Below are 23160 nucleotides of genomic sequence, written 5' to 3' on the forward strand. Positions count from 1 at the left end.
CCACACAGCCCCCCCCCCCCCCCCCGGCATAAACCCATTTGGCATGTGTAGGGTCTGATTAGAGATGTGGCCACTGCCCGATAACCTGCCCCACACAGTCTCAGACAAACACCCTCCTCCTCTGCATGCACCCCATGTTCTCTGGCCATGCTGAACTCTGTGTTTCCAGGGCCTGCCCTCCCTGGGGCCTTGGCATGATGGCTCCTGAAACCTGGAAAGCCCTCTCCTTTCATTTCTTCATGCCTATGCTCTGCCCATCCTCAGCCTGGTTCCCATACAGCCCAGAGGGTTCAGGAGTACTGGGGTTCAGGAACAGACGGGCTGGCCTGGTGGTGGAGGGCTAATAGGGGGAGCAGGAGACAGACCCTGCTGGCCTGGTAACAGGGAGGGCCAGAAAGTGAAGGGGGAGAGTGGCAGGGAGGAGGGGTGATGGGCTCACAGCGGGGGAGTCCGGGTTACCTGAGAAGAAGTGGGCTTTGAAGCCCTTTTTGGAGACGGTGTTGTCAGACTTGAACTCCACGCGCATGTTGTTGTACTGGGAGGTGATGACCTCAGGCTTCTCGGAGCCACAGAACTTGCCATGTAGCTTGGAGTCGGCCGTCAGCCCGCTGCGCACTTCCACGAAGTCATACTTGCACACCTGCAGGGCAGTGCAGCTCCAGGCCTGCCTCCTCCAGGAAGCCTCTCCTGACCACCCCCACCTGGGAAGGTTCTCTTTTGTCCCTTTGTCTTTAGTCACCCATCTTACATAATCTAACAACTCAAAAAGGTGCCAAGCCACCCCCACTGGATCCTCTTGCGCTCCCCACACAAGCCCTGACTGAGTCTTGCCTTGCTGCACATTCCCACGTGTGCTCCCTGACCTTCAAGCCCTCCTCCCCGACCTTCCCCTGCTTCCTGGAATTGGGAACAGTCTCTCCTCCTCTACATTCTTTGGGCATTTCATATGGAAGGAAGCAGGCACTGAGCAGAGTTCCCACGCTGCCACAGACCTTCCTGAGTCTCCTCAGCCCTGTTGGGCACTTACATCATTGCCTTCGGTCTCAAAGAAGTCGAACTGCAGGGAGATGCGGTACTGGGTAGGGGCCACCAATTGCCAGATGCAGTTTTTGTTAGGGGGGTATTCCTTGGGCCAGCCTGGGCTGGTGATGGATCCATTGAGCTTGGTGAGGAATCCACCACAGGCAGCTGTGGGGACAAAGAAGGTGGCATCAGCCGCCAGGAGTCCCCACTCTAGGTAAGGGCCAGAGGTAAGGGTGCATTAAGGAGAAGATGGGGATGGGGTCTAAGGGAAGCAGGCAGGGTGAGGGGGGCACCTTCAGAGTATGAGGAATTGGGGAGTCGTATGCATGAATACTCTCTACTTTCTCAGAGCCCCTGCTGAGAGGGAGGAGGGGAGTGAGGGGCTCAGGGAAGGCTGGGCCTGTGGGTAGTGAGGCCTGGAGGCAGGGAGAGGAAGGTGGGCAGAGAAAAGCTGCACAGCAAGCCCAGGCTGAGCTGAAGGCAGCTGGCAGGGAATGCTCTCACCTCAGGGGCAGGTAGGTTTAGGGAGAGGCTGAAAAATCATTGCCTGTCTGAGAACAGTGGTTTCCACACTGGGGATTATGACCTTCAGGGGGATGACAAAATCAATCAGCAGGTCATGATCAGCATTTTAAGTGAATAAAAAAGAAAAAAAATACCAGAGTGCATCACAGCTGTCAGTGTGTTCAGGGGGTTGCAGGGCTACCATATAAAATGTGATCCTTGTTGGCAAGGAGTGAAGAAAGCGTTAGGGAATTCCGGCTTTTCCAGGAACGGGTATGTCCAAGGGCTTAAGAGATCTGGGCTACAGGGTCCGGGCCCTGGGGCTGTGGGGGGGGGGGGGCGGCACTCACCCTCGCAGCGGCGCTTGTCCGGGGCCAGCTCATACCCAGGGTCACAGCTGCACTTGTAGCTGCCCAAGGTGTTGAGGCACCGCTGCTCGCAGCCCCCGCGGTTGGGCCGTGAGCACTCATCCACCTCTGCCAATTGGGAGGAAAGGGTGTCAATGACTGCCAGGCCAGGGCCTGCCTCCTGCACTCTGCTTGGGAGTCAAGTCCAGTGTCCCTCAGGCTTCCTGAGACCACCTCCAGCCCCACTGCAGGGGACAGGAGTCAGCTGTGGACCACTCAGCTTTGAGGCTGTGGCCCTCCCTACCCCAGCCAGCCCCCCAACTCAGTCCCAGGGGTTCCTATTCCCGAGATCCCCAAAGGGACAGGTAGTGACCTGAAGGAGGGGACAGGTAGACCCCACAGAGCCTTTCTCTGACCACAACGGCTGGGCTGGTGGCCACCACCCTCTATTGGTGCCTCTTGTGTGTCAGTCCCTGGCCTTTCTTCATTTATCCTTCGATCCTGACATGACCAGTGATGGAGGGACTGTTACTATCCCCATTTTACAGATGAGGAAATAAGGTTCAGACAGATTACCTGCCCACAGTCACACAGGTAAAAGAAATCCACGCTGCCTTGCTTCCTCCCTAAGCTTCTACAGCACTCCCTGGCTCTATGCCTCCTTGGCATTTCTTCTACACAAGTCTTCTACACACTTTTGGACTTTAAGGCAACTCCTGAACTACTATTTCAATTCACAGTTGAGCACCTACCACGTGTCAGCTACTTTTACATATGTTTGTCATTTACTCAATGAGATATGCAGTTTTTCAGTGCAGTTGACCTCTTCTCCCCAGTTAGGCCATAAATTCAAGGACAGGGTACCAGGGTCTATGCATCCCTCATAGAATCTCTGTGTAGAATGGGTGAATAAAGAAGACATGGAGTCACCACAGCAGTATTCACAATAGCCAAGATGTAGAAACAGCCTAAATGGTTACCAACAGGTGAGGATAAAGAAAATGTGCCACAGGATTGGAAGAAGTAACACTGTTACAATGCCCATACTACCCAAAGCAATCTATAGATCCAGCGTAATCCCAATCAAAACACCACTTTGCACAGAACTATAACACATAATCCTAAAATGTGTATGGAACCACAGAAGATTGAAGCAGCCAAAGCAATCTTGAGAAAGAATAAAGCTGAGGGGCATGTTCCCATATTCCAAACTGTAGTACAAAGCTATGATCAAAAACATATAAATCAAAACAGTATGGTACTGGTACAAAAAGAGACAGATCAATGGAAGAGAATAGAGAGTCCAGAAAAAAAAAAAAAACCCTCATGTATATATATACTCAATTATCCTATGACAATGGAGGCACAATATACAATGGAGAAAAGACAGCCTCTTTAATAAATGGACAGATCAGACAGCTACATGCAAAAGAATGCAACTGGACCACTTACTTACACTATACACTAAAAGAAACTCAAAATGGGTTAAAGACTTAAATATAAGACCTGAAACCATGAAACTCCCAGAAGAAAACTGAGGGAGTAAGCTGTTTGGCATTGGTCTTAGTGATATTTTCTTTGGCTCAGTCTCTTCAGGCAAGGACAACAAAAGCAAAATAAACAAATGAGACGATGTCAAACTAAAAAGCTTTTGCCCAGTGAAGGAACCATCAAGAAAATAAAAAGGCAACTTAATTGGAGAAGATATTCACAAATGTTATATAAAATAAGTGATTGACATCCAAAATATATAAAGAACTCATAGAACTCAATATAAAACAATAACTATTGATTAAAAATGGACAAAGGACCTGAATAGACATTTCTCTAAAGAAGACATACAGATGGCCAACAGACACATGAAAAGATGCTCAGCAGCACTCATCATCAGAGAAAATGCAAATCAAAACCACACTGAGATATCACTTCACACCTGTCAGAATGGAGAGTATCAAAAAGATAAGAATAACAAGTGTTGGTGGAAGATGTGTAGAAAATAGAACCCTTCTGCATGTTGGTGGGAATGTAAATTGGTGCAGCCACTCTGGGAAACAGTATGGAGATTCCTCAAAAAATTAAAAACAGAACTACCATATGATACAGCAATTCTACTTTTGGGCTTTTATCTGAAGAAAATGAAAACACACCAATTTGAAGAGATATGTACAACCCCATGTTCACTGAGGCATTCTTTACAACAGCCAAGATATGGAAGAAAGTAAAGCATCCATCAATAGATGAATGGATAAAGTAGATGTGGTATACACAAACAATGGAATATTACACAGCCACAGAAAAGAATGAAATCTTACCATTTGTGACACCATGATGGACCTAGAAGGTATGAGGCTAAGTGAAATAAGCTAGACAAATACTGTAAGATTTCACTTATATGTTGAATCTAAAAACAAAACAAATGAACAAACAAACAAAACAGAAACAGACTCATATATACAGAGAACAAACTGATGAGTGCCAGAGGAAGGGGGAGGAGGGATGAACAAAATAGGTGAAGGGAATTAAGACATGCAGTTTTCCAGTTATAAAGATAAAACAAGACATGGGGATGTAATGTGCAGGATAGGGAATATAGTTAACAGGGTTGTAACAACTTTGTAAGGTGACAGATGGTAACTAGACTCATCGTGGTGACCATTTTTTAATGTACATAAATGTTGAGTCACTATAATATACCCTTGAAACTAATAGGATATTGTATGTCAATTACCCTTCACTTTAAAAAATGCATTAAATACACACAGTGGAATAAAAATGGATGAATCTTATGGACATTATGTTCAGTAAAATAAACTAGTTACAGAAAGACAAATACTGCAGGATTCCACTTACACAAGCTACCTAAAATAGATTCAATCAATCAATCAATGAATCAATGATGGTTGCCAGGGGTTGGGGGAGGGAGAAATGGGGAGCTGCTAATCAATAGGCATAAAGTTTTCATCAAGCAGGATGAATAAGCCCTGGAGATCTGCTGTATGGCACCCTCCCTTTGGTCAGCAACAGAGTATAGTACACTTACAAATGCATTCAGAGGACAGATCTCAAGCTGCGTGTTCTTACCACAACAAAATATAATTATAAAAATTAAAAGAAGAAATGGAGGAGATGGAATGGCCATGGGGGTGGGCCGGGTAGGGAACGGAGAAGGAGCACCTTTGAAAAAGTTGACAGCAAAGCCAGCTTTGTTAATGGATCCGTCAGAGACGAATTTGAGCCAGAGGCGGCTGGAAGTGCTCTTGATGTCATCCGGCTTCTCGTAGCCACAGTAGCGCCCGATGAGGGTGCTGGTCTCACTGTGCCCGTCACGCACCTCTAGGTAGTCGTAGGCACAGCTGTCGTGGCGCTCGATCTGAGGGTCGGGGGCTGGATCAGCTGGAGCGGCTCTGGTGGCCAGGGCCCAACACCGGGAGACCCACAGACAGGTGGGACGAAAGGGTCTCCAACCTACCTCAAAGGACTGGAAGGTGAGGCCCACGTGGAAGCCCTCAGACACCTGGATCCGCCAGATGCAGACTTTGCTTGGCCGGTAATCGTCAGGGTAATTGGGCGACTGGATGTGGCCGTTGTCCTTCTTCACATCCCCCCCACAGATGGCTTTGGGGGCACAGAGTGAGGTCAGTTAGAATGCTCTGCTCAGCTCTCTCCCTCCTTCAGTCCTTCCTATGTTCCCCCAGCTTCTTAGTGCCCCCAGGCCTGGACAATCCCACCGGGGTCTCTGCTTCCTCCCTCATGCACCCTGAACCTTGCCCCTAGGGTGCCAGAAGCAAGCATTTGATCCCCAGGGACCTCACACCTGACTCCTCCCTCGTCACTCTTCCTCAGTACCTTCATAGACGGCAAAGAAGCCCTTCCCGACCCAGTTGCTGCTGCTGCGGAATTCCACCCAGAGACGGCTGTCGGTGGAGACAATAGGCTCGGGGAGTTTGCCCCCACAGAAGCGGCCTGTGCAGACAGAGTGAACAGAGGGCAGTGAGGCCTGAAGTGGGTCCCTCTCCCCTCCCTGCTCCAGGGCTGTCCCTCCAGGAAGACTGTCCCACCACTCCAGGGGCTCAGGGGCTCTGGCCTAGGTCTGCACTTAGCACCCAATCTTAAAACCTTCCAGTTGGCCTGAGTCTGGTCTAAGGTCCACAGAGTACTAGACTTCTACAGGATTTTATGCACTTGAGGGATAGAATATGAGTTCTGGGAGAAAAGGGGACTTCTCAGAATAACAAACTGTATCCGTGTTTTATTTACCCTTTTTTTTTTAAGTAGGCTTCATGCCCAGCACTGAGCCCAATGCAGGGCTTGAACTCACGACCCTATTAAGACCTGAGCTGAGATCGAGAGTCAAACACTTAACCGACCTAGCCACTCACCACCCCTATTTACTTTTTTTGAAGAGCACATTACCATCATTACTTTTCTTATTTGACCTTCATGCAAAGAAGTAATAAACAAGAACGAACTCAGCTTTTTTTGCACGTTACAAAAGTTTTCATTTGACCAAATACAAGAGATGCCAGAGGACCCCAAACAAATATTAGAATCTAGGGACTGGGTCAGAAGATGTCCCCTTTGAAATAAAACCTGACAAGAATCTGTGTAAGCAGAGGAGGCTGGCCATTTGTGGAATTCTTTGTAGTGGAGAATCAACTAGGGATGGTTTGTGTGTTCTGAGTATGATTGGGTGTTTCCTAACCTTCAGCAAGGGACAGAGGGTGCTGACCCAGGAATGTAAGTTATGAAAAAGAAACTGTAATCTTGGAAATGCTAACACGTCTGCAGGAGGAAGTGTTGTAATGACAACTGCTTTGGGTGACTAATAAGAAATATTCAAATATCAGAAACCAGGGGGAAAGAGATGGTTAGTAACGGTTTGTCATCCTGCTTCAGGCACAGGCTGTGGAGCAAAGGTTCTAGTGCTAATAAACAGTCCTGGGCTACTTAGGGTTATGTGCAGATTGGAGGAGAATTCACACAGCTCCTCAGGCTTGATGCAAAAGCCTCTCCTGGCCCTAACTCTACATCCATTAAAATACCTTCTGTCCTGTGGTTCTGACTACTCATCCCCCACTTACTCACCACCCCCCACCACCAAGGGACAAAGTATCCTATGCAAACAAGTTTGTGCCAGGTAGGTAGCCCTCTGTTGGTGTGCCAGGGTGCATTGTGGGTACTCTTAAGCCAGACCTTGCAGATGGAGAAAACAGAGCCTCTGTAATTGCCCAGAGGAGGAGAGCCTGGAACGGTGGAGATGTGCCTGTCTGTCTCCCTCCATCAACTTGTATGACTCCCTTGACCCACACACTGAGAGTCACCTCTGAGGGAGGCCCAGAAGCCCACGCCAAAGACCCTGATGTCCAGACTGGGGAAGGGATTAGCCCAAAGTTATACACTCAGTGATGGAGTTAGCAGGCACTAACTCTACCAGGACTCCTGATTCTCACACCAGATCACCCCTGGCCAAGCTTTGGGTTTCAGGGGAGGATAAAGATAATATAATATGAGTAGGTGTAAGAAGGAATTAGCCACATAGAACTGAAAAGTGTTTGTACAGTGAGGGAGACCATCAAAAAAATGAGCAAGCAAGTTACTGAATGGGAGAAGATGTTTGCAAATCATACATCAGATAAGGGATTAATATCCAAAATATATAAAGAATTTACACAACTTAATATCAAAAAAACAACCCAATTAAAAAACAGGCACAGAGGACTTGAGTAGACATTTCTCCAAAGAAGACATACAGATGGCCAACAGACACATGAAAAGATGCTCAACATCACTCATCATCAGGAAATGAAAATGACAACCACAACCTCACACTTGTCAGAATGGCTACTATCAGGAAGACAAGTTAAAAAAAAAAAAAGTCAGAGGGTGCCAGGGTGGCTCAGTCAGTTGAGCGTCCAGCTCTTGATTTTAGCTCAGGCCATGATCCCAGGGTCATGGGATCAGCCCCGCATCAGGCTTCATGCTGAGTGTGGAGCTTGGTTAAATAAGACAACTGATAACAGGTTTGAGGAAGTGATGATATGGGAACCCTTGTACACTGTTGATAGGAATGCAAACTGGTGCAGCCACTCTGGAAAACAATATGGATATTCCTCAAAAATTAAAAATAGAACTATCAGGGCGCGCAGTGGCTCAGTCAGTTAAGCATCGGACTCTCTCTCTTTTTTTAATGTTTATTTATTTTTGAGAGAGAGAGAGAGCACAAGAGCACACACAGGATCATGAGCATGGGAGGGGCAGAGAGAGGGGGAGACAGAATCCAAAGCAGGCTCCAGGCTCTGAGCGGTCAGCACAGAGCCCACCATGGGGCTCAAACCCACAGTGAGATCATGACCTGAGCTGAAGTCAGACTCTTAACCGACTGAGCCACCCAGGCACCCCTAAATGTCAGACTCTTGATTTTGGCTTGGGTCATGACCTCATGGTTTGTGAGATCGAGCTGTGCTTCAGGCTCAGCACTAACAGTGTGGAGCCTGCTTGAGATTCTCTCTCTCCGTCATTCTCTGCCCTACCCCTGGCTGAAAATAAATAAATAAACTCAAAAAAAAAAAAAGAATATGTAAAAAATATAACTACTTTATGATCCAGCAATTCCACTTTTGAGTATTTATCAAAAGAAAATGAAAACACCAATTCAAAGAGATATGTGCACCCTCATGTTCATTGCAATATTATTTACAACAGCCAAGAGATAGAAGCAACTGCAGTGTCCCTTAGTAGATGAATAGATAAATAAGATGGGGGATATCCATACAATAGAATAATTACTCAACCATAGGAAAGAACAAGATTTTGCCATTTTTGACAGCTTGGATAGACCTAGAGGGTATGACGCTAAATGAAACAGACAAAAATACCATATGATTTCACTTATACATGGAATCTAAAAACAACACAAATGAACAAACAAAACAAACAGAAACAGACTCAGATACAGAGAACACACTGATGGGTGCCAGAGGGGAGGCGGTGGGAGGTAGACAAAATAGGTGAAACAGATTAAGGGACACAAGCTTCCAGTTGTACACTTGATCTTAGCCAGAAGGCTGAGAAGTGATACAAGCTTCCAGTTATAAAACAAATCAGGCACGGGGATGTAATATACAGCATGGAGAATATAAGCAATAATATTGTAATAACATCGTATGGCAACAGATGGTAACTACCCTTATCATGGGGATCCTTTAGTAATGTATGAAAATACTCCATCACCATAATGTACACCTGAAACTAAGAGGGTGTTACATGTCAATCAGACCTCAGTTTAAAAAAAAGAAGGCTCCACAGAGGAGCCAGGCGGCAGGCTAGTGGCTTACCTCGGAGGGGTGCCTTCCTCCAGAAGCCGTCTCGGACCTCCACGTAGTCATACCAGCACAGGCGGCTGCGATACAGGTCCATGGATGTGAAATTCAGAATGATCTAGGGGAAAGGGGAAGAGAAGAGGGTTACGCAGCTCCCCACCAGCCTTGTCTGCTGGCCCCATGACCACTGCCTACCTTACTCTGCATAAATAGTGAAGGGGCTCTTGGCATAGGGATGTCACTTCTCTCCCCAGGTGTCACCAATGACAGCCAGCTTTCTCTGATAACTCATCCCTCACTTAACACACATGGCCTTGCTGAATATCTGTACAAGACCAGAGGTCTCATTTTACTGATCCCCTTAGTGAGGAGCCCACTGCTTTGGGTTAAGCAAACCCACCTCTCCTCCTGGTCAACTTAAGTAACACCAATCACAGCACCATTAGAGGAGTGAGGTCTTGATGATAGGAAGGGCCCAGGGTGGCATGTGGGTACTAGGGGCTCTGAAATGGGAATGAAATGGAGAGGAGAGGCAGAGGCAAAGAGATGGGCTGAGTCACCCGTCATCACATATTTATTGAATGCTGAATCCAGGCAAGGGGTCGTGCTAGCTGCTGAGGGGAATACCAGATCTGAATCTTTGTGAGTGGGTTAAAGGTCTGTCCCTGTCAAGGGACTTAGGATTTAGAAGGATAAGAAATACACATGAAAAGATCACTGAGTGAAAAAACTCAGACTCCACCCACATGAGCCTGGGTTAGAATTTCATCTCTGCATTTCTGTCTGTGAGTCCTTGGGTAAATCACCCAACCTCTCTGACCTCAGCTGTCATGAGCATAAAATGAGTAAAGAGCACCTCACCCTGAAGTAGCATCTCACAGGTACAGCCACTGCCCTAAGCGCCTCCTGTGTATGAACTCATTTCAGCCTTGAACTCATCAAAAGGTCACGTAATACTGGAGGAATCTTTGACACCTTGGTAAGTAACAACTCTCCCCAGCAGTGGGCATATTAACAGGTAGAGAGGTGCTTTCCAAGAGGGAAATCACTTTAGTAGTTTCCAGAATGTGCCCCCAAATCCCCTTTTGTATTTAGAGTCCAACAAGCAGGAACGGTTCATGGTGACCTGAGAGGTGTATACAGTGGACACATAAATGGCCCAGGGGCCCACCTGTTAGGTCTAGCTGGCTTCCCTCTGGAGGAAAAGGGGACAAGAAGATCCATCTCCCCTCTAGCTCATTGCAGAGTTAGAGGTAGTCAGAGTGGAGGTGAGAATGAAAAAGATCCCAAAGCAGGCACTGGCAGTTGCGGTCTGTACCCTGTGTCACTGCTGTGATGGTCGATGGTCAGAGAAGAAGGCTGGCTGTCGGTCACTCCCTGACACTGACCCCTTCAGAATTCTTGGTGATTTCAATAGCCACCTAGACCACCCTTCCCATTTCTAGGCCTCTCCATTCCATGACTTCCTCTCTCCACTCTTCTCGGCCACACATGGCATGGCATGCCCTAGACCTTGTTATCATCAATAACCATGCATCCCCCATAAGCTCAAGTTCGAGCACCCCACTGTCCATCCACAAGCCCCAATCTCTCCTCGTTCACCTGCTCTATACACCTAGTCCAGCAATCCTTCCAGTTCATCATGACCCTCAACCTTCTGAGCCTATGGGGTTTTCCCACCTTCAATCTCCATGTACTCACATCGGTCCTTGCCTGGCTTGGAACCCATAGCCCATCTTGCCTCTTTTCTTCTGATTTGTATATGAGCTGAAGTGTGTTGTATTTGGGGAAGTGTTTATGAATTGTGGCACTCTGAGATGAAATCGAGCAAGACCAGGTTTTGAAAACTGCACCATCGTACTCTTGATGTACGTAATCTTGATGATTATTATAAGTCATCATTGAGTGTTATTCTCGTTCTTATAAAGATACAAGTCCTGGTATTTTGAAAAACTGAAGTTGAGAATCTGTTCTGGCTCTTACTCTGGAGACAGTGTGCCCATTTCCAATAGTTCATCTTTCTAGAAAATGACCAAAGGAGAACACAGACCAAGTGGCAAAGACCTGGGGTAGTCACCTCACTTCAAAGCAGATCCATGGTCCATCTTTATCATCATCTCCTTGTGTAGGACCTCAACTCTGTTTTTCCTCTCTTCATTGTATTCACCTGAAAACCACACCCCTGCTTAAATCCAATTTTCTACCTACTCTGTGCCTGCTCCCAGATGGCCGGAAGTCATGACTAGAGGAAATACACCTATGTTGATCAGCGCACTTGAAATTTAAGACCACTGACCCCACCCGGGTCCTTAGTGCCGCCAGGCACACCTTTTACATTCTCCTCCCCTTTACTCAAACCATCTGTTTCCCTTCTTAAACTCTCAGATCTGGCCCTACCATCTTCTTTTTCCAAGATTAGTTCAATAGTCCTGCTCTTGATCTTGACTCCCAGCAGAGCAGAGCTTTCATGATGTAATTGGATCGTATCTCCCCACTGCTCAAAATCCTTTAATGCATGTTCCTCAGAGTGAAATTCAAAGTCCTTACTTACCATGTCCTCTAAGGCCATTTATGATCTAAACCCCTGCTATTTCTTTTACCCCTTCTCCTACCACTTTCCTCCTTGCTTACTTGGCTCTGGCCGCATGGACTCTGCTGGTCCTCAAACACACCAAGCCTGCTCCTGCCTTAAGGCCTTTGCACTTGCTGCCTAGAAGCTGTTCCCAACTATCTGCCTGATGTGTTCCCTCACTTTCTGTCCATTTCTACTCCAACTCGCCTGACATGAATCAGGCCTTCCCTGACCATCCCACATGGCACAGTAACCTTCACCTCACTCCTTTACCTCCTATTGCTGATTTCCTTCATAACAGTTATCACCCATCTGACCTATCGCATTTAGTTTTTATTTGCTTGTCTGTCTCCCCCGTTCCCCTGACTCTGCCAAAAGGTAAACCCTATAAGGACAGGAATTTTATTTAGTTCACTATGGAATCTTTGGTGTGTGGCATGTAGTAGTTGCTTAAGAAATATTTCTTGAATAGAATTTTCCTTTTAGGAATCTACTTTACAGATACACTTGCCCAAGTATATAAAGATCTAAGTTTTGAGGTATTTACTGTAGCATTTTTGGTAATAATAAAAACTTGGAAAAAACTTATATGAAACATCCATCAACGGAGACCTACAGGGGATGGCTGAGAAATCAAGAGAAATGGGGATGACAACATGTTAAGCAGCCATGAAAATGTCTGACTAGAACCTGATGTGCTAACATGGAATAATGACCATGAATTCTTGCTGAGTGAAAGGGCAAGTTACATAAGGCCACATATCCATACACACATGCACGCACACATACTTAGAAGAGTCTAATAGGACATACCAAGTGTCACCAATGTTTAGCCGACTCTGGGGCGTGTGATTTGGAGGAGAATCCAGGGGAGAATATTAATATTCACTTCTACCGCATGAATTCCTATATTTTGCAAAATTCTTACAACATGGATATGTTACCTTTATATCCGACAAACAACAAAAACATCTTTAAGGAGTTGCTGGGTGGATGAAGGAATGCAGACGGCTGAGTGAGGGCAGTCTGTCTCCTAAACTTACTCCCTTCACCACTGTTCCATGAGGCCTCGGATCAGTTTTGCTCAGCAGCTGACAAGAACCTTCAGCATGCTTCTCTCCGTCCTCAGAAACTATGCTGGCTGTGTCCAGTGGGGATGGATCCACATCCGCCTGAAGAACCACGCCCACAGGCAGAACCCCAAAGGACCCACCCAAGACTGCCTACCGGGCAAGAGGAATCAGTGGTCACCTCACTCAGGAGGAAGAGACCTGTGCTGGCGGTTAGGGGCATCCTCCAGGAAGGCACACCATGGCTATATTGAGACTAGAGATGTCTAATTAAGAGTTGTAACAGCTCTGTCATGTGGAAACAGCTGTGCTCTGGTGGCAGGGGCACTGCCCTTTGCCAAAGAAAGCCTGGCAAGCTCTACCACTTCCTGGCTGGTGACTCGGGCCTGTGGCTTGACGTCTTTGGCCTTGGTGTCTTTGTCTAAAAAGCAGCGGTAATCATACAGAACTGGGGGATTAAATGAGAAAGGGTGCAGAGTGTTCACAAGTGCACCCCACATATGGGCAGTACCCCTCACATTTGTTAGATGCTCTCAGGGAGCAATTGGGACAATTTGTTGACCCCCAGGGACCCACAGTCTGGCTTCAGTCTGACTTTGCTGTATGACCTTAGGGTCATCATTTAACACCTTTGTGCCTCCATTTCCATACCATTTCCATATTTGTACATAATAGTAATATAATGGTAATAGTATCAACCTCATAGGACTTAGGAAATTAAGTTATTATATGAAAAGTTTATAACATTGACACATGTATGTATCATACATATGATATATACATATATGCCACACATAAATAGTACTATGTATGCCAGTCAACAAAAGTTAATTTCACTATTAGAGTAGAGTTTGCTTAAGATTTTGAAATTTGAAATGGTTCATACCAGAATCTGGAAGTAGAAAGAGGCAAAGGGGGGGACCCAGGAAGTCGACCAGGGATTACTCATTTAATAGATTAAGACGATAGAATGATATTGGGCACCTGGGTAGCTCAGTCGATTGAGCATCTGACTCTTGGTTGTTGGTTTTTTATAATGTTTATTTATTTTTGAGAGAGACAGAGCACAAATGGGAGAGTGGCAGAAAGAAAGGGAGACACAGAATCTGAAGCAGCCTCCAGGTTCTGAGCTGTCAGCACAGAGACCGACGTGGGGCTCGAACTCAGAAACCGTGAGATCATGACTTGAGCTGAAGTTGGACACTCAACCAACTGAGCCACCCAGGCACCCCTCGACTCTTGGTTTTATCTCAGGTCATGATCTCATGGTTTTGTGGGATCACGTCCCCTGAGCTGTCAGCCCAGTGTCTGCTTAGAGTTCTCTCTCTCCTTCTCTTTCTGCACCTTCCTTGCATGCACACGTGCGCTCTCTCTCCCTCTCTCTCTCTCAAAGTAAACATAAAAAAAAAAAACTATAGAATGTTTGTAGCAGCTAACATTGAAGGAATTCCTACCATGTGCTAGGCACTGCACTAAACACTTGATGTGCATTACCTTGTCTAATCCTTGTATCAACCACATGAGGGAGGCACAACCACCAGGCCCACTTTACAAATAGGGAAACAAAGGCATAGAGTGGTTAAGCAACTTCCCCAAGATCATGCATCTAGCAAATAGCATGGCTGGGAGTCAAACCCAGGCACTTGGGGTCTTAAACTTACACCCTTAAACTTACACTCCACATGGCCTCCCCAGGTCTGCCAGTCAATTTTGCCTAACAGCTGCATGAGGGTCAACTTTCCCTTCACCCTCAGAGCCCCACACCCTTCAGCACCGGGAAGCAGGGACTTCAGGGAGGGGTCATCTCCACCCAGCTGGAGGATTGGAGGTGGGGTCGGGGAAGGCATTACAGAGGAGTGGCATTTGGAACTTAAAGAATAGGCAGGATATCACAAGGCAGGGATGGGAATGAGGGTGGACACTGCCAAACCCAAGACATTTTTAGTGCTTATCTTTTTGTCTTGTCTGCAACATGGACCGCGATCTCCTGAAACCACTTTCCTGCTCTTAAGAGGCTGGCTTTGTGCTTGGGAAACACTCTAAATCTTCTTTGGAGCAGCTGCTAATGACGTGCAGGAGAGACATGGGAGTCCTACAAGAAGCCTTCCAAAGTGACTCTTTCTTGTTTGACATATCCTTGCCTTGCATAATGGTATAAGATAAAATTTCTGTATCACTCAGGCTTCTGGCAATAAGCAGAAAACTAGAGGGCAAGTGAAAACAACCTCTCAGCACAAAAGAAACATCAAAGTCCACCCACAAACACAGGCGGGTTTATTTAAGGTTGACTGTTGAAAGAGTGTAGACTTTGGAGTCGGACAGTCCTGGATCTGAATACTGGTTCCACCATGACTGCCTGTGTAAACTTGGGCAGATTTACCGATACCCTCTGAGCCTCGACTCCCTCATCTACACTGAAGGGACGACAGCACCCGCACCACCAAACTGATATAAGCTGTCTAATACTTTGCCTGAACATAATGGGTAAACAGCAAAGAATGGTTGCTATTATTTCGTGACGCTATCCTCCCCTGGGTCCCCAGCCTCTGCAGGCCCTTAGAGGGTTCCTGTCCCCCAGGGTTCCATCTTTGGCTCACTTACAACTCTACAATTTCATCCAGAACCATGAGTGAATTTTACTTTTTCTGTTTCTGCAGCTATGCACTGATGAGTTTGAAAATTTACTCTGTAGCCTACTTCTCTCCCTGGAGCTCCAGGCAGGCCTCTGAAAAAGTATGGGGAGTCTCCTGGGAGTTGTGGAGGGAGCAGGCCCAAGGCAAAGAGAGGCTCCTAGGGCAAGTGCATTTGTCTACTAGAGACTGGGGCCAGCCCATGCCAGCCTGGAACCGCAGGGAAAGAAGCTGACCTGACCAAGGCTGCCATATCCCTGCTGCCTGAGCAAACTTCCTGAACAGGGAGGGGAAAAAGCAATGCTCTACCCTACTCTGTGTTCCTCGGGGCTGGGGACTCTCTTGTATATCTCCATCCCTGATGCCGGGCATGTAGTGGGCACACAGGTCTCTGGAAGGGCACTTTAACAATTGCTGATGTGGGACAGGCTTTAGAATACACAGTATCGAAATCACAGACTTTTGTGTCATAATCTTTGGACAAGTTACTTAATTTTTCCAAGTTTGTTCTCTCATATGTAAAATGGAGACAACATTAGCACCCAGCCTAGAATGTTGTTGTGTTAATTACAAGACATAACACATAAAGAATTTAACACATGCCTGGCCAATCATGTGCTCAATAATTTTAGTTGTTTTTATTGTTATCTGCTGTGAGATTTCCAAAGACTGAAGTTGTAGAGACCTTTGGCAGAGGGATAAAGCCAGGGCATGGTCAGAACAAGACAGCAAAAAGGACAGCAGTTTTTAAGTTAGATTTAGAACAAGAAAAAGAATAAGGAACGGATGGGTTCACTTAAAAAAAATTTTTTTTTAATGTTTTACTTATTTTTGAGAGACAGAGAGAGACAGAGCATGAGCAGGAGAGGGACAGAGAAAGAGGGGGACACAGAATCCGAAGCAGGCTCCAGGCTCTGAGCTGTCAGCACAGAGCCCAATGCAGGGCTTGAATCCACAAACTGTGAGATCATGACCTGAGCTGAAGTTGGACGCTTAACTGAGTGAGCCACCCCAGGATGGCTTCACTTTTGAAGGAGGATGATAGAATGTTAACTGAGAGAAATGACAGAATCTCTCAACCCTCAATAAAAGTCTACTGCAAATGAGAATGGTTTTCAAATTACAAAAAATAAAATTAGCATAGTTTGGAAAGGGAATGGAAACTCATTCATATTGGAGGAGAGTCAGTGAGCACCTCTTTAAATTGGCTGTTGCCTCTAGGCTCAAAAATGACATCAGAGGACATTCAAATAACTTACAGATGTGATCAGTGTCTGTAATCTTGAGAACTCAGAACAAAAGCTTTGCCAATTTTCAAAAGGGGTGTGTGTGTGTGTGCACATGCACGTGCGTGTGTTGGAAGAGGGGTTTGGAGTGAATTCTGGGAATCACAACTCACTGAGTTGAATGTCAATCCCCAATTAAACAGATGGCCTGCTGCCATTTAGAAAAGAGACACTTGATTATTAGGAGCCAGTTCGGGTTCACTTGAAACAAAGCACATCAGATAAATGTCATTTCCTTTTTAAAAGGTGTTTCTCCAACTGGTGGAACAGTGGCTTTGATTTGGTAAAATCCATCTATATATTCAGCATTTATGAACTCCTTCCTATACCAGGGATATAAAGATGACAAAGGCGTGGTCTGAGAAGCTCACTTCCCAGTCAACAAGGTGATGACTCGTGGCTGGATGGTTAGTGATATTAAGTGGTATCATAGCCAGTGGAATAAATCTCCCCAAAGTCTACAGATGAACAATGTCAGCTCAGAAAGGGATCTTGGATCTGCTTTGATTCATGTCATGTTCAATGTTTCAATCAAAGACCAGTTTCAGAAGACCCAGAAGAGACATGCTTATCAAACGAGCTCAAGACAGAGTAAGAGAGATGGCTACCTGCTGAATGGTGGAATTCAGATTCTAAACGGTCTTGAGAGCTGTTGGAATGAACAATGTGACCAGTAATAAAATCTAGTCAAGCTCACGACTGCACTAGTACATTAAGTACCATGTTCCAATCAAGAGAAATAAAGTCTTAAAGTTAACTCTTGGGAACAATAAAAATGCATGGAAGGACACTGAAGGTAAAGGGGTGAGTGAGAGGTCCAGATACCACGTGAAAACCCTGTGGATGGATCTGAGAAGCCCTTGGAAAAGTGCCTCTCCAGTAGTAAGTCAGCCCCTCCTCAAGGTAGTGCTCCATCATTCTTGTGCAGTGAGTGGGTCTATGTTTCCCAGGTAGGTCAGTCACAGCCACAATCAACTATGCTGTCTTACTCTGGGGTCCTGGCAGAGGAGGGGAGGCTCAGTTACCTTCTCTCCAGGTGTGACTGAGATACGCCATACGCAGTGCATGTGGGCAGAGTAGCCATTGGGGTACTCAGGGGAGGAGAAGTTGCCTGTGCTGTCTTGTAGGGTCTCTCCGCAGGCTGTCAAAGAAAGGAAACGACTGAACTGCTGGCTGCAGATGCCTAATCCCCCCAATCTCCTGGCTTCCCACCCTGAACTCTGGCATCCCTCAGGGGAGAGAACAGCTAAGGAGAGGAGGGAAGTCTGGGATGGCCTGTCCCTTTAAGATCCACTCCCTGCTCCTCACATATAAGCCCACACCACTGGACCTATTTGGCCTAGTGCTGCAGGATGCCCTGTTGTCAAGGCAACATGGCTTCCAGAGTTAAGGTCAAGCTCCTTTGGTGGGCCTCATTCTACCTCAGTCCCTGAGAATTCCTCTGCTAGCCCCCTTTACTGCTCCTGCTGATCTATTTTCCCAGACCCTCGGAAGGTACGTGACTTAGCCACCACCTGATCCCAGACCCAGTTTGGTTCCTTAACTTGAACGTTGCCTCTGCCTGGGTATCCCCACCCCCACCCCCAGGCAGCCGCTGTCCTTCTCTAAGACTTACAGCCTTAACCTCCTCAGCCCCAGACCCTGGCCTCTGCCTGCCTCAGGCCGTGTCCTCCACCCTTCCCTGGTCCATCCCTCCTCCCCTGACCTGGGCACTTGTAGAGCTTGCGGGCCTGGGCGATGTCCCCCTTGCTGAGCCGGGTCCTTTGGCCAATGGGAGGTTTCACCCCATTGACCTCGTACTTGGGAACAATGGTGTCCAGGAAGATGCCCCTGAGGAGGAAAAGCCCGACCTGGGTGAGAGTCTGATAGGAGGGGTGGTGTGCCTGTGTGTACCTAAGGTCACGACCCTGCCAGAGCCCAGACATTCCTCAGTAGGGTCAGGGACGGGTGGAGATTGCTCACCCTGTCATTATGCTGCCCACTGACCAGCAGCCACCCTGCTCCGTGGCAGCCACATGCTGGAGCCTGGGGGAGCCCCAGGAATACTCTGGGAGGTCAGGGACACAGGCTCTGTGTGCCCTGGGGACCTAGTGGTGTTCTGGCTCAGTCTGGGTCCGATCCCCAGCCTCAGCAGAGCTTGGGACCCCCGGAGATCATGTCTCTAGCCTTACCCAGCCCCTGCTTCTGTGGCCCCTCGTGCTGGTTCAGCTGTGGCTGAACTTCTCCCAGCACTACCAAGGCAGTGCTTCATCTGGCTGGCACAGGCTGCTTTTGACAGGTTCCACCGTGGTCAGACCAGCTTCTGGGGTCAGTCCCATGACTCTCGATCCATCCATGTCCCCCTGCCCAGTTCCTGCCTGCTAAGTCCTGGGTGTTTCCATCTGGGAGGAGCAGGACGAAGGGAAACAGGCAGACCTCTGCCTCCCCAGGGCCCCTGACTCACACCCAGCTGGGTGGAACTCAGCAGGGGGTGGGGTGGGATGTGGTGGGAAATGTCCAGGGGAGGTCTGTGGCTGTGGGGGGGGCAGGATGACCTCACCACCCTTCCTTGGTCTCTGTTCCCTCAGGTCTGGAGGCAGGGAGACTGAGGAGGGGCACTGTGTGTGGGACAGAGCAGGACTGCAGACAGAGGATGAGGAAGGAGCCAGGCATGGGAAAGGCCAGGCGCGGAAGGGGAGCCTGGAGAGGAGGAGGGAGGGGCTGTTTCCCACACTCTGCTAAGGAGAAGCTGCCGTGCAGAGGCTGGGCCACTACCTCTAGGGGTTCTGGTTATGATTTTGGGGAATGCGGGCCCCAGGGAAAAGGAGTGTGTGCACTCGTGAGCAGAGGAAAGGGCTGGGCAGGGCAGGAGCCACCCTTTGTGAAAATTAGCTGGTTATAAAAAAGCAGACTGATTAGAAAGGATGCTCCCAATTAGAAAAATGTGCCTCTTTCGGCTGACAGATGAGGGAAAAGCTCAGCTCCCTTGACTGATACAGTTCTGAGCCGCAGAATATACATATTCTGTGTCGGGCAGAATGGCTGGACTTTAGCCTCCTGAGCCAGGTAGCCCAGGGGTGTAGAGTACTGACTATGCTTCGTGAGTCCGGGCCCTGCCACAGACCCACCATGGAAGATGACAGCAGGGCAGGCAGCACCCAAGGGTCCTCTGCTTGGGGCTGGGGCCACCCAGAAGCCCACCCACTCTCATCCTTGGTGACTGCCCCAGCAGGGAAGCCCAGTGCAAAGTGAGAGCCCAAAAAGAATGGCATACAGAAGGCAGGATTAGGCTGCCCCAGAGGAGTCCAGGCCCCATCTCTCACCTGGAGAACGTGTTCCGGGCATAGTGCATGATACTGTCAAAATCATAGGTCTCCCCAAGGGACTCCACTTCCTGGAGTTCCATCTTCAAGAAGTTATACTCCTGCCCTGCGAAGACCAGGAAAAAGGTGTGGGGGGTGGGAGGGTTGGGGCTGTGTAGCACACAGTGCAACCTTTTCAGGGTGGGGAGTAGGGCCCCTTAGTACTTGAGAGGTGTCCCCCTACCTGAGGGTCCAGGGAGCAGCCAAGGGAAGTCTGGGGGGTAGGGGCGGGTCTCTAGAAGAGTCGGTCCAGCAGAGGGGCAGGGCCAACGAGGACTGGCTGGAGGGAAGGCTCAGAGAGTATGGGAAGGAAGCACCCATTTCTAGAACCACAGGGAGATGAAAGCAGGGAAAAGTAGAGGAGGCCTGGGGAGGGATGAAGGAAGCAGGAAGGGAGGGGAGAGGGGGTAGCCAGGAGAAACAAGAGAGAAAAAACCCTTAGAGGAGAAAACAGACGGAGGGGAGAAGACTGGGTAAAAGTGAAGAGAAAGGCTGAGGTGGCATGGGGGATGGGCCAACTCTTCCCCTCCCCACCCCTCCAAGGCCAGCTGGTCTCTGGGCTGCTCTGGATGCCCTCTGTGTCCAGGACCAAGACCTCTCCCAGCCCCCAACAGCTCCACAATGGATCTGCAGTCTCTGAGCTGCTACTGGCAGGGAGCAGATGCCTCAGGGGCAGGGTCTGGACCAACCTGGGCCCTGGGCAAGGGCTGCCATAACACTGAGTTGACCACAAGCTATGGCTCCAGGGAGCAGCTCACACCCCTACTAGAGGCCCTGGAATGGTGGGGGGAATGGGGGAGGGAGGGGAGGTGCAGCACACAGCTAGGCACTAAGGTCAAGGTGCATACCTGGCTGGATGTTTTCACGCACAATTGAGACGTGTCGGTCCCGGTCTGGCCGTGTGTGCTCGTGCCAGAAGCCGATAACGTGGCCCAGCTCATGGACAACGATGCCAAACTTGTCACAGTTCTTACCAATGGAGATGGCCTGTGGGCCCCCACCGCGGCGACCCACGTAGGAGCAGCACCTGGAGGGCGGGGCCAGCTCAGGGGGGCGGTCCCGAGCTGGGGGAGTGCATCCACTCAGGGGCCGGGCGAGGCTGCCAGGGGGGTGAGGGAACGAGGTACAGGGGAGGGGCCTGAGCGTGGGATGCCCAGGCTGTGTGCAGGGGTCACAGCCACACCAGGGGGAACTCCTGGGGACAGATGATACAGGATCGTGCCCAGGTGGGGCAGCAGCAGTGCCCAGGGCAGAATGTGGGTTGGGGTGATGGCTGAGGGTGCAGTGCCCAGGGGCCCCTGCTCACCCGCAGGGTCGATAGGTGAATACAATATAGCTGTCCTCATCAGTGCGCTCCAGGAAGGTGACACAGGTATGCTTCTCCCAGTGCCTCATGGCTTGCCGGAAGACTGCCCTCTGGCTGCCTGCCAGGATGAAGGGGGCCAGGCTGTCACAGTGTCCAGATGGGCCCACCTCCACCTGCTGCCAGAATGTCAGCCTCTTGTTGGACAGATAGGCCCAAAGTACCACTCATACCACTACACATGACAGGGCTGCCCCGAGGCCAGACCTAGACACAGGCCGCTCCCTCGGGCCCCACAGCATCACGCTCACCAGTGAAGTTGCCCCCAATGACAAAGGGGATGACTCCATCGGGCCACACTCGCTCTGGTCTGGATGTGGCTGCTCGCCGGCTCCTGGACCTGCTTCTCCATCTCCCACGGCTTCTCCTCGGTGGCTGCCCACTCGTGCTCTGGCAGGTGGGGGTGGAAGAGTTTCCTGGCATTGGGAGAGGAAGACATTGATAGCAAGTGAAGGAATGGGAGTAGGGGGAAACAAATTATATTCTATCCACATTTTGGGGGGATTCCGTATTTGTCCACTCACTAAAACTTATTTATAACCCCAAAACCAATAGCCTTAGCTCTGTCATGGTCAATCACTGACACGCACAGAACAGTGAAAACCATGAGTCACCCCCATAGCCAACTGAGGTTGAACAAGGTGATGCTTCGCCTTCTTGTTTCAGCTCTCAGATTGTAAATAAGTATCTTTTTCATAGTCTATTTAGTGCCACATTTTTTTCTGTATTTGGTGACTTTTTGTTGGTGGTTTGCTATTTAAAATGACCCCCTTCTGCCCTGATAGTACAGAGGCACAAGAGTGCTGTCCAGTGTTCCTAAGTATAAGAAGGATCTGATGTGCCCTATGGAGAAAACACGTGTGTGTTAAATACACTTCTTTCAGTCCCCTGAGTTATAGTGCTGTTGGCCATAACTCAAAGTTAATGAATCAACTGTGTATTAAATAAGGGGTCTTTAAATTTTTTTTAATATTTATTATTTTTGAGAGAGAGAGATGGAGAGCAAGCAGGGGAGGGTCAGAGAGAGAGGGAGGCACAGAATCCGAAGCAGGCTCCAGGCTCTGAGCTGTCAGCACAGAGCCTGACGCAGGGCTTGAACCCACAGACCGCAAGATCATGACCTGAGCTGAAGTGGGCCGCTCAACCGACTGAGTCATCCAGGCGCCCCTAAATAAGGGGTCTTTAAACAGAAACATACATAAGACAGGGTTACATACTGATCAGTTGGTGAAAATATTGTGACAAGAGGCTTGCTGGGACCTAACCCTCTCTTTCTCCTAGGGGTGATGAATGGCTTGGTATTTGTTAATTCAGTGTTTGCATTGACTTTATAGGACATGGTTATTCTAGAACTCTATTCATAACTACCATGGATAGCGAGAATGTACGAAAACTGAAAAAGAGAACAATGGTGTACTAATTTCCTAGGAACTGTGTGGGACTTGAGACTAGGAAATGTTCCCTTCTCATCTAATAAAACTTCCTTCTTGTGGAGCATACAGAGCTTGAGGTCTTTAAATGTTCCCAAATACACGATCTCATTTGACACAGTGGCTCTCTGGGATGTACTGTGCAAGTGTCACTGTGCATTACTCAACAGACAAGGAGACTAAGGCCAAAGATTTGCCTCAAGTCACCTGGTGTGTTAGGGGCAGGCCCAAGTGCTTCAGTTCCTCCCTTCTGTTTGAACCATGTCTGCAGGTCT

The 23160-nt window shown here is 48.4% G+C and overlaps 1 protein-coding gene across 4 annotated transcripts in view; it reads right to left on the reverse strand.

Annotated features, from left to right (window-relative positions):
• The window catches only part of BMP1 (bone morphogenetic protein 1), a 43944-nt gene that overhangs the window by 12108 nt on the left and 8676 nt on the right, over positions 1-23160 (reverse strand). For 3 of the 4 annotated variants that reach the window (XM_039243742.1, XM_039243741.1, XM_039243744.1), the window contains 13 exons: positions 21707-21871; positions 21399-21516; positions 20941-21119; positions 20054-20159; positions 18457-18581; positions 17777-17892; positions 9209-9311; positions 5721-5837; positions 5344-5489; positions 5049-5244; positions 1878-2003; positions 1028-1188; positions 460-640 (listed from right to left, as the gene is read on the reverse strand). In XM_039243742.1, coding sequence (XP_039099673.1) covers positions 460-640; positions 1028-1188; positions 1878-2003; positions 5049-5244; positions 5344-5489; positions 5721-5837; positions 9209-9311; positions 17777-17892; positions 18457-18581; positions 20054-20159; positions 20941-21119; positions 21399-21516; positions 21707-21871 — 1839 coding nt within the window. Of the gene's footprint in view, positions 1-459; positions 641-1027; positions 1189-1877; positions 2004-5048; positions 5245-5343; positions 5490-5720; positions 5838-9208; positions 9312-17776; positions 17893-18456; positions 18582-20053; positions 20160-20940; positions 21157-21398; positions 21517-21706; positions 21872-23160 lie in introns of those variants that run through there. The other variant, XM_039243743.1, reaches the window with a different exon arrangement.

This window comes from Hyaena hyaena, unplaced genomic scaffold (assembly GCF_003009895.1).
Source record: "Hyaena hyaena isolate Hyena2069 unplaced genomic scaffold, ASM300989v1 scaffold_230, whole genome shotgun sequence".
Classification (NCBI taxonomy): domain Eukaryota; kingdom Metazoa; phylum Chordata; class Mammalia; order Carnivora; family Hyaenidae; genus Hyaena; species Hyaena hyaena.